This window comes from Rosa chinensis, chromosome 5 (assembly GCF_002994745.2).
Source record: "Rosa chinensis cultivar Old Blush chromosome 5, RchiOBHm-V2, whole genome shotgun sequence".
In the NCBI taxonomy this organism is placed as follows: Eukaryota; Viridiplantae; Streptophyta; class Magnoliopsida; order Rosales; family Rosaceae; genus Rosa; species Rosa chinensis.
Genome location: NC_037092.1, coordinates 35,651,135 through 35,662,831, shown reverse-complemented (window position 1 = coordinate 35,662,831; position 11,697 = coordinate 35,651,135). Strand labels below are relative to the sequence as shown.

Genomic DNA, 11,697 nt, shown 5'->3' with positions numbered 1-11,697 from the left:
TTTCCTCAGTGGAGAGGTTTACACTGCGTCAGCAATTCTTGTGTTCTTTTATTTGTGTTGTTGCTTGTTTGAATAACTGTCATTACTCAAACTCTATCAATTTTGTTCCATCCGGTAATTACAATTGGCATCAGAGCGGGTTCTAAAGCTTTTTAGTAGATCCGAGGACATGATGGAACATGAATGTGACATAGCTGCTAGTTCGATAAATTGTCCCCCATATTTTGATGGTGAAGATTACTCGCAATGGAAGATCATGATGAGGTTCAAGCCTAAGAAAAAGGTACAAAATTTTGCTATCTCTTCTGTTAAAATGAAAGATGTGGATGATAGTGATTCTGTGGATTTAGCTTTACTAACCAAAGAGTTTAAAAAATTTCTGAAAAATAAAAACTCTTATGGTAGTACTTCAAAAAGTATATCTGAATCAAAAAGGGGGCAATTATCTAAAAAACGAATTGACAAAAACCCAAAAGTCAATAATTTTGATAAAGAGAAAAGCGTTGTTGAAAAACCTATACGTTATGAATGTGGTGGTATTGGTCATATCTTTTCTGATTGTGGAAATAGAAAATATAGCTCACGAAATAACAAGGCTCTTAAGTCAACTTGGAGCGACAGTGAGGAAAATTCTCAAACTGAGAATGAAGAAGAGAATATTGCTTTCATCTCCTCACCTTATCATGAGGCATCTGACGATTCCAACAGTAAAGGTAAGATTTTTGATATATCAGATGATGTGACTAATGAAAAGTGCAGGGAACTGTATAAAGCTTCAAGAGTGATGTTCAAAAGAAATCTTAAACTTGAGAACGAGATTGAGCAAATCAGAAAAGCAAAGATCAAGGCCGAGTTAAATCTTGAATCATGCAAAGAAAAATGGGAAGTTGAACGCTTTGCTTACACTGACAAAATTGATATTTTGCAGGATAAGATGAATTCCCAAAATTGGGAGGTGGAGCGTATTGAGTTGATTGACAGGACTAAAACCCTTCAGGTTGAAGTTAAAGCCCAATCAAATCTGAATATCTCACTAACCTCTAAAATTGAGAGTTTGCAGGTCAAGCTTGAAGAGTCTCAAGAAATGTTCAACAAATTCTCAATAGGGTCAGATTTGGTTTCCAAAATGATTGGAATTGGAAAACCACACACCAACAAGAAAAGGTTGTGGCATAAAGGTGCAAAAATCAATCGTTCTAACTTTGTGAAAGGTGTGAGCTCAAGTGTGCACTCAAGCTCATCAAATGACCAAGAAACTCATCCCCCAACTCTTCCTCAAAAGCCTAAATTTGATTCAGCACCTCCACCTCATCAAAGGAGAACTCAAGTAAGTTCTGACAGTCACATCTCTGTGCGTCAGCCTAGGTATGTTCATAACTCAAAAAGTTTCACTCCCACTTGTCATTTCTGCGGAAAATTGGGACACATACGTCCTAGATGTAATATGCTCCGCAGGGTCACTCAAAATCAGAGGAAAGCATCAAAAATAGGCTCAACTGCATCGCTGCAAGCAGAGTTGAAAGAGCATCTGAAGTTGATTAGCAGGATTGCAATCCCCAAAGAGCAGAATTTGAAGCAGAAGCAAATCTGGATTAAAAAAGGTTCAAATAATTATTTTTCTGCTCATATGAATAATCTTGATAATATGCTTGAGCTTGCTTTCGTTCCTACGTACTGAACACAAATTGTCTAATTCGTTTACTAGGCCTTTAGACAGAACTCAATTTGAATCACTTAGAAGCACCGTTGGTGGATGCTCTAAGTATTGATACTCTCACTTCGCTTGATCCATTTTGCATGCATTCATGTTGTATGTCTTCATGGTAGTATAGGTGCATTATTATTTCCGTTTCTGCATTGTTAGGATCAGTTTCTGGAAATTCAAGATTGTGATTTGTATCCCTAAGTGTCTGACAGATTAATTTGAACTTAGATTGACGAGGGCTCTACTCCTTTTCTTAAATCTGTGTGCAATAAGCTGCTTAGCATGTTTTGAATTTGTTCCTGCATCACTATGTAATTGTGAGCTTGAACAACATATTCTCTATCACCTTGAATCCTCACATGCACACATACTCTAAGTGGTGGTAAGTCATATTTGTTGGTTGGCCTGTTCTCAATACTCTTGTACGGAATATTTCCTTATTTTTGCTGCTCCTTGAAAAAAAAAAAAAAAAAAAATGTTTTATGGAGCATGGCCAGGCTATTGCCAAAGTAAACAGCCCTCGGTCGTGACGAACGATATGAGGATTGGGAAGAAACGGGAATGGTTTGGTCACCTCGGTGGATTATGAGACTATTGACTCGAGTAGATGTGCTCTTTGGGATGTCCTTGTTACATCTAGTACCCTAAAGTCATCTGACTTGGGAGCTGCTAGCTTAATACTCGTTACATGGGTCGTAGTCTTCTTGAGCAAAAATGTTACTTTGTGTGAAAGGCCAAAAGAAAAATTCAAAATCATGCCCTCACGGTGTTATAAGGGGAATATAGTTTACGTGCTTAAATTTGTTTCGTATGTGAGGCTTGGTTTTCAGGTTTCCACAAATATTACACACCCCATCTTGAGATATGTTCACTCTTCACAACAAGAGGTATAGAATACTCGATCACCCTCTATCTTACCTTGTGATTGTCGGAATCAATTCACTCGTGTGAACTTATTTTGTTGCACTCTTGTTTATGATTAAATGGTATTGCTCTTGTTGGAAAAGCTATGCAAATTAAATCTGTTCTTAGCATTTGGATACAACCCACTCATTGTGTGTTTGCATTTCATCCTTGCATCTCTCATCACATGATCACACTTAGGGGGATTATTGATACTTGGGCTATCTTTCTCTGATTGATTCTTCTTGGGCTGGTGTCTATTGCGAAACATCTACTGGTGATCCTCCTTCTACATAGCTTCCGCTACATAAGTTGCATTTGTCATAAAAATGTCAATGTTGCATCGCTTTTTTGTGTGTTCCATGATGATATCATATTTCTGATATACATATACCAGAGATGGGTCTATCCCGTGGACAAAAACCGTGTAAATGATTTTGGTTTCAGTGGTGAAGCCGATCAGGTCACCGATCAGGTCATTGAATAGGTCACTGATTATTGAACATGAGAAGTTCAATGAATTTGGAAATGAAAGTGCGCTTGTATGACATGAAACCAAGCACTAATTGGGAGGCAATCCAATGAATGGATGAGGAGATGGCAACGGCATAGGAAACTTTTATGTTAAAAGGGTGTTATAGTTTACCTGAATCTTCTTTTCAATTTCTTTGCTTCTTTTCTGGTTCCTTTTTATGTTTTTAGTGTGTGTGCAGGTCATATAGTTGAGGAAAGATAGAAGAAGATCACTGTTGACCGAAACAGTTTTTCTGGCTCGCGGATCGGTTCATTTTGAACGGCTAGGGTTCACAGCTCACTTGGAATCAGAAGACGTGCCATACATGGATCAAAAGCCCCAGGAGTCTATTTTCCAATGGAGTTGACAGATAGAAATTCTGAGTTCTAATGAGTCTGCAGTCTCCAGTTGAGTACAGAAAGGTCAGGGCAGAAAACCAGAAAACTGGGCAGCTGAGCCACATAAAGCGCAAAACAGGGGATAATTCCCTGGGTCCAAATGAGACAAGCCTTATATGTAATTGAAGCCCCAGATGTCTACTTCATTCATACCAAAGGGTTTCTGAATGTGACCCCTGTAGCTTCCGGTATTCAGGTTTGAATGGACAAAGGACATTCTGTCAGCATTCTGACAGTTTTCTGTATTTTTTTGCTAACTTTGCAGGTCTCTAGTTTTCACATCCCTTGGACTTAGAATTCGCGCCACATATGTACGGAAAGCCCTGAATATGAACTTTCATCTCCAAGTAGGATCTTTGGATTCCGATTCTGAATGGATGAGCTATAAGCCTCGGAAGTAGGACTGCTGCAAGGTTTTAGCTGAAATCAGTTTGTGACAAGTGATGTTTCCTATTGTCTTTGAGCATTATTGGAGTACCTTTGGAGCATGTTTGGCATGGAGCTTATGTTAGGAAGTCAAGGCTTAATTAGCCTTGAGGTTTGTGTCTTTAGTTCGTCTCCAAAGGTTGTGTGCATTGGGAGGTCTACAAGAGGGAGCATTCTCTACTTTTCTTAACTATACTTTTTTTTGTTGTTTTCTTTTCTCTCTCTTTCTATACTTAAATCTTTTCATTACATGTGATTATTTGTCAAACATTGAGGACAATATTTGGTTTAAGTGTGGGGGGAAGAAAATTGAAACCTTTTTGCTATTTTTAGGTTGTTAGTTTTGCGTTTTCGATATATATATAAAAATTAAAAAAAAAAATTTAAAAAAAAAAACAAAAAACAAAAAAAACGATATTCAGTTTTTGTGTGCTTCATAACCTAGTTCGTTATCTTCCTCTATCTACTTGACAATGAATTCATGGATGGTTCTTGCAAGCTCTGGAGTTGGCTGCTGCATTAAATTTTGAAAAATTGGGAAGGCCATGCACATAGAGATTGATAGAAGTGGGAAGATACCAATGTTGAGGTTCTGAGTCCCATGCAGGGAATAAGACAAAGGAATATGATGATATCGGAATGAAATATTTGAAGTATGTGCTTTTGTTCCTTGTTGCATGCTCCTCTATTTATTCACTCAAGTACGAGCAGCACAAGAGCTGGTATTCTTGGGTTCATTCACAAGCTGTGTCTACATGTTCGGTTTTATTATGTTGTGCTCTCACTTGTTCATTAACTACAAGCTGAAGGTTGCCTTTGTCATTCCTAGACAAAAAGGGGGAGAATATTGGTGAATTTGATCAACTTGTGCTTTGATTGTTTAAATCTTTTGATATTGATCTTGAAATTGCGTTGACATTCCTATGCCTTATCTTTAACTTGCTTTTTACAAGGTGTGTGTGATAAGTGTTACAGGAATTGCAGGCTTCTTCCCAAGTGAGGATCCTCAAGTACTTGTTGAGGGGAAGTTTGTATTAATTAGATGTGTTTTGTATAGGAATGCCAAAGGGGGAGATTGTAAGTACAAGATTTTGTACATGTTATTTGTTGGCATTCCCATACAAAGCTAGTGAAGTATATCATGACAATTCATCACTGAAGAAGCTGGAAAAGGGCCTAATACTGATCTCAAATACGTTACAGGTAAATGCATCTCATGAGTCAGCATATGCATTGGGATTGCAATCTGTGTTGCAATCCTTGAGTCAGTCCTAGGTTTTAGGAAGTTTGTTTTTGGAAAGTATCTTTCTATTCTTAAATTTTATTATGCAAAGATTTTTTTCACCAGTTAAAATCGTCCCATTGAAGACCTAATTGATTTAGGTCTGTTTATTTTAATTGGCAATCTTTTGTTAAAAAGATCTTTCCTAATAGGAATCAATTAGGGTTAGACGCATTGATTGTACACGATTCTTTCTCCATATAATTCTGAAAATATGGTCTAGGTTTAGAGAGCTTTTAATTTGCATATCATATCAATTTGCATGTGATTGATGCATATATTATGGGTCTAAACTCTCCAATTCAAATAGTGTTTAAGGAAAGGAGTTTAGGAAATCTTATCTGCATTTAGAATTGTTTTGAATACATATCAGATAAAAGATTTTGATTGCATATTGTTTTGAAAAACCTTTCCATGTTTATCTCAATCGGTGTTTAATGTGATTGGATTGAGGGGGAGTCTTTATCTTCTATAAAAGGTTTTGAAACTGCATTATGAGAGGTAGAGTTTTCTGATTGAGATTTTTAATTGTGCTGCATAGTCTGCACTAACTGTTTTACAAAACTCTCATTGTTTGTTTGATTGATTGATCATACTGCTTGTTCACTGCATTCATCACTTGCATATGTGATTGAGATCAGTGAGGCTTCAAGGCAAGATTGAATTTGAAGGCGTGTCCAGATTTCTTCATCTATACAGATTGCTTCATAGTTGTTTAGAATAGGTCTTTTACAGTTGTGAGCAAGTTAGCATTGTTGCTAGTCAATGTGGTTGTGTTGAATACCAGTACTTGTGATCTGTAACGATTTGATTCATATTGGATTTGATTCTCGTGTTGGCTACGTTAAAAGCCACGCAGTGAAGTTTCCTCAGTGGAGAGGTTTACACTGCGTCAGCAATTCTTGTGTTCTTTTATTTGTGTTGTTGCTTGTTTGAATAACTGTCATTACTCAAACTCTATCAATTTTGTTCCATCCGGTAATTACAAGCCTGGAGGCTAGTTGTTGGTTCACCATTATCTGATGGTGCACTCAAAGAGGGAACAGTAGTGACTGATGAGGATCCTACTTCGGAGCAACATCGTTCTCTACATAAGTGCATTGCCAAGGTCCTATCTTGTTTGCTGGTACACCTGAGATATGATATTGGATGTATGCTACTTGAGGAAGACTGGAGGGCATATGGTGAGCTGTTGTTAATTCCATTTTATGTTCTTAATGCAGGTTAATCGTGCTTGCTTAGAGTTACTATTTTGCTACCAGTTCAGATCAATGGCAAGGCAAGGGGTACAATCCAGGTTGAAAAGACCTGTTCGGAGGAGGATGCATTCCTACTGGCATCGAAAGATGAAAAAGTCTCCAAAAATCTTGATGGGGAGTCAATTAAAAAGAGAATTTTGAATTTTCGTCCCTGGAAAAATCCTGAATGTCACGTTGGACCGTCACAACGTCAAGGCACAGCCGTGCAATAACCAATCAGTCCCATGCTTTTTGCTGGCTTCTGTTGGGAACTTACGAGTCTGGATGACTGCATGAAGAAGCAGCTATGAAGTTGTCTGCCTTGCAGTGGATCAATATATACAGCTTGTTTGCGAAGCCTTGGAATCGGTCTAGTTTCTGATTCTTTTAGATCCTCTTTGCCAATCCAAGCGCTTGAGAAAAAGAAAGCAACTCATCCTCAACCAATTTAAATGTAGTACAAAACTGTGTCAAGTGTTCTTTCATGTAAAGGATTGATATATGTATATGCAGCATTGCAGCCATGCAGCTGTTGTATGATGCTATGATTCCACTTGGAAGATACTGGTATATTGGGCTCGGACCATGTTGGTATATTTACTCAAGGTGTTGAGGGGTGACCTAGTATATGAGGCTTGAACTCTACAAACGTCAAAAAAAAAAAAATAAATAAATAAAAAAAAAAAAGGCCTGAACTCTACCATTGATTTTCTTGCTTTCATTCCTATTTTTATGTGTTTTATCAAATTAGGATTACTTTTCGTTGTTGTGATAGCAGAAGATTACTCTATATTATGAACCTAATTAGAATAGGATTTTTTGTACACACAGGACTTTCACTATATATAGATATGGATAATTCTACTGTTAATAAAAATTTCTCCTAAATTTTCTTTGTACTTTCAGTATTCTAAATTTTTTTTTTTTAAACGATTAGATCATAAACAGATCAAATTTTCAATTTAAACCCGTTCAGTTACAGATCGAAATCTGGTTCATCTAGAAGTGACGGGTGCGAGTAAAAAGGTCTCCCGGTTCCAAAAGGAAAAGGTTTTTTTTTTTTTTTTTTTTTTTTTCTGGGACTAGTCCCTCTCCAGCTCTCCTTTCAAGCCCCACCGCCGAACTCGCCAACTCGATTGGAGACTTGGAGCTCGCCCGACTCGGCAACCTGCAAGAGTGCAAGGCTAGAACCAGTAACCCGTCTCCGGTCTCCGAGCTGCACCTCCAGCCTTTCAAGCCCCACTGGCCACCGCCTCCAGCCTTTCAATCCCCACCAGGAACCCGTCTCCGCGGCTCCGCCTCTCCGGTCTCCGCTCCTCCGCCTCCAGGTATCTCACCATCTCTCTCTCCCTCTCCGTCTTCTTCTCCTCCTCTGCGACGGCCGGCTTCTCCAGTCCTCCTCTTGATCCGTAAATAACCGATTTCTGTTCTTGTATTCTTGTAAATACTCAATTTCCAATCTGTAAATAATCGATTTCCATTTGATCTTGTATTCTTGTTGGTTTTTAACTAAGGTAATGCCGTAATGGTATAGTCGAAAACTTGAAATGGGTAATGGGTTCGATTTCGGATTTGCATTTGATGTTGATGGTATAATTGCAGACAGTCAATTATGCCTTTGGTTTTACATCATATTAGGTCTAGGCATCCAAGTGATCAAATTATAAACTGTAGTTGTTTATTTGATTAAATTGGTTTTGCACAGGCCGTTAAAGTATCAGAAACTCTTCCTTTGTCTCGAAAGCGGCTGAGTGAACGGAAGATGAACTATAATCTGCCCGTCCTCGGTTTGCCGACTCCCCTCCGTTGCCTGACATTCAATGCTTCGGGTCAGATCACAGGTATTATTGCTCAGTTTATCAATCAAAAGTTTATTAATAACTGCCAAATTTCCCCAATTAAAGGTTTCGTGGTTAATAGTTATCAATGTCGACAAAGAAGGAGATCCTATTGTGAGAGTATTGAGAGAGGCCGATGCCGATCCCGATCCCTCAAAAGGCGTGGTGGCCGCCTCCTTGGACAGTAAAAGGCACAAAGTATGTGTTTCCTGACTAGAACTGGGTTTTTTTGGTTTCGAATTAGAACTCAGTTTTATTAGGTAGATTTGTTTTCTTAATTTTTCTGATGTGTCTTACTTGTTTCTGAATTTTGCAGTTAGCTGTAGCTAGAAAGGATGGCACGGTGAGTACATTGTGTTTGTGGTCAGTATTTGGAGGTATTATATATATATATATATATTTTTTTTTTTTTTCTGTTACCTTTGGGATGAGATATTGTGCCTTACTTGTCTTAGGTTGATCTTCTTAATCCTCATACTGGCGACGTATATTGCCACAACATTCTAGTTTCTGATATTCAGCGCGGGGAGGGTGATATTGTTGGATTACATATCAGGGCCAATTATTCAACTAAGAGGTAATCTGCCTCAAGTGCCTTTGTTGTTTTTTGCCATTGATATGAATCCCCATTCTTTTAGCTTTGCAATTTGAATTCTGCAATCTCTTATAAAATTTAGTTCCTCTGTATCATCTGATTGAATGTAATTTATAATTCTATATTTCTTTCCAAATTTTTGTGCACTTGCACTGTGCTTAAGTCATATATACATGCATGCTTTTGGAATGCATACCAAACACTCTGAATATGGTTCCACTGAATGTATTGTATGCTTATTTTCTATGTAAGCTTATCCTAGTGTTATTGTTTTTCTCTAGAAGCTTTTATACATATGGTTCCTATCAGTGGCTGAAGTTTTTGTTCTTATTTTGTGCTCTTCATAGTTGCTAATTTTTTGAAATGATTTTCTATGTTAGATCTTGCAATATTCTCACATGTACAACTAAGGGTCGGGTACATATATTATCCTTAAATCAGGATGGATCACATAAGAAGCGAAATGAATGGAATGTGAATTCTCAAGGTCGTACCCATTTTTGCCAAATGGATGCAACCGAAGATTATTTTGTTTTTGGAGGGTGAGTTCTGATGTTAAGCAAGTTACTAATTATTATATTCGTCAAAAGTTCTTTTTTCTTCATTAAATAAAGAGTATCATCACTACCTCAAAAATCTGAGAACGTACAGGTTAATTTGATTTTCTATTAGGTCGCCTGATGCACTGTCTGTATGGAAGGTTGAAGAGTGCATCTGGAAACTAGAAGATGTGAGCATTTACATTCTCCCACTACATCTTATACAAACTCACAGACATGTGTACCCCACGCACACACACATGTATGTTCTCTTTTGCAAAAATTATAACCTAACCCACATTGGTTCCCATGATGTTTAACCTGAGCAGCCTAAAAATAAATGTGTTAGAGAAACATTTTTCACATGTGCAACATTCATGGAAGATAATGAAGAGACACTTGTTGCAGGCAACAATATGCATGAGGTAATGGTGGCATACAGTTGGCTTCATTTTTTCTTTTATATCTTGCACTTTAAACTGCTGCTTATTCTCAAGTTATTTATGCACCTTAGAGTGAGAAACAAATGTTTATGTAATAAGAGAGGCAAGCAGTTAGACTTACTGATATATTCCAGATTTGATTGAAATGACTTTGAGTACTTGCAATTATCTAATTTTTATGCTTGTATATATATTCCAGATTTGATTGAAATGACTTTGAGTACTTGCAATTATCTAATTTTTATGCTTGTATTAAAAGTCCAATGTCATGAATTCTAGTGGTTCCCAGTAAAAGATGTTCTTGCTGCCTTATATCTTGTTTCATTCTGCAGGTTGTTGTCTATGATACTAAATGTTGGATGGGAAATCCCGAATTAAAAGTCACATTCTGGGAGGAGGAGAATCTTGAATACTGGGTCCCTATTACAGCTATTGCAAATGATTTAAGTGGCACAAAAGTCTACATAGGGAATGATTCTGGTGACCTTGCTTCGGTTGATATTAGTTCAGGTGCATGGCTTGATATTGCTGTTATTATTTATATTTCAGTTTGTTGCTTCTTTTGTATGTTGATCCAATGTGTTGTTACAGGGAGAGTGATCAAATGCTTTGAGAATTTGAAAAGATGGCCTCATAAGGACTCTCAAACCAGAAAAGTATCTAAATCTCCCATCCAAAATAACTCAATTAAATTCATTGCAAGGGACACGCAACATCCTCTAATATCATCAAGTGAGTGCAGGGCTGTATTTCCTTATTTGCATGTACTTGTGTACACAATATACAGAATCTAGTTATCTTCCTAACTATTTCACTAATGTCAATTGTTTCGTTCCTTCTAGGCTTGGATAGCCATCTACGCTTTTGGAATGAAGATAGTGGGAAGCTACTCTCCACGGTATATTATTGTACTTAATTGTTTAATATTTGATGCTTAAGAATTGTTATACATGAGCCGGCTATTGTTCTGCAAGCCTGACATGTTTAGAGAATTAGAGTTATGCAGCTCTAGTTGTTTGGTTTTCTGTATACATGACTGAGTACTTTCCTCTGTTACTTAGCTCAAGTGGCAACTGATTTTTGAAAAGTGCAGGTTTATCCTATGCAAGATCTCACAACTGTAATTTTTGATTCCTGTTGACAAAGGTTAGTTTCCTATTTAATCAGGATTCTGCGTTCTTTCTTTTGTTTTTTGCTATATGATCATGAATATCTTTGTTATTGCGATTTCTGATAGTTTTGCTATTGTTTGAAATTATTCCCCAAACCATAGCTGCAACTTTCCCTACTTGCTGTACTACCTTTGAGGAGACAATTTCTTGCTGTGTTGCAGAAGTCATTTTGCGGATGAGAAATTTTTTTCATGTTTCAGGAGAAGTCATTTTGGGAGAAGACTCTAGAGGAAAAGAAGGAACAGCTTTAGGTCCTGCGGTTAAAGCACTACAAATAGAATTGCCTATATGGTTTCACTTTTTGTTATCACGGGAACAAGTTTATCACATTTAATGGTAGAGCAAGGATATTGATCAGATCTTTGATACCTTTTATAAACAAAGTGTCTTTACCCTAGCAATTTTTTTTTTTTTGTTACTATTGCCAGGGACACTGAAATACAAATTGAGCACTGACCAAGGCTTTAATTGTTCACTATTGTTAGTATATGTTCACTACTTGTATTTCCTGTTCGCTATTGCTTAAAAACTAAAAATACCTTCATCACTCAAACTTACATTACTTATTTACTTTTATGCAATTTCATATTGGAAGTAAACTGGAGTACTGCACCACAGCTAAACCAAATTCTCAGAAACAAACC

At 37.2% G+C, this 11,697-nt stretch overlaps 1 protein-coding gene across 1 annotated transcript; it reads left to right on the top strand.

Annotated features, from left to right (window-relative positions):
• Positions 1 to 169: 169 nt before the first annotated feature.
• Positions 170 to 11,430, top strand: LOC121049195. Its single transcript, XM_040505838.1, has 15 exons — positions 170 to 1,327; positions 3,524 to 3,638; positions 7,553 to 7,794; positions 8,172 to 8,307; positions 8,387 to 8,502; positions 8,621 to 8,647; positions 8,760 to 8,881; positions 9,280 to 9,441; positions 9,572 to 9,629; positions 9,768 to 9,863; positions 10,214 to 10,391; positions 10,473 to 10,613; positions 10,724 to 10,779; positions 10,975 to 11,027; positions 11,254 to 11,430. The coding sequence occupies exons 1-14, from the start codon at positions 170 to 172 to the stop codon at positions 11,020 to 11,022; spliced, it is 2,655 nt and encodes an 884-aa protein (XP_040361772.1). The 3' UTR covers positions 11,023 to 11,027; positions 11,254 to 11,430.
• The last annotated feature ends 267 nt before the right edge of the window (positions 11,431 to 11,697 follow it).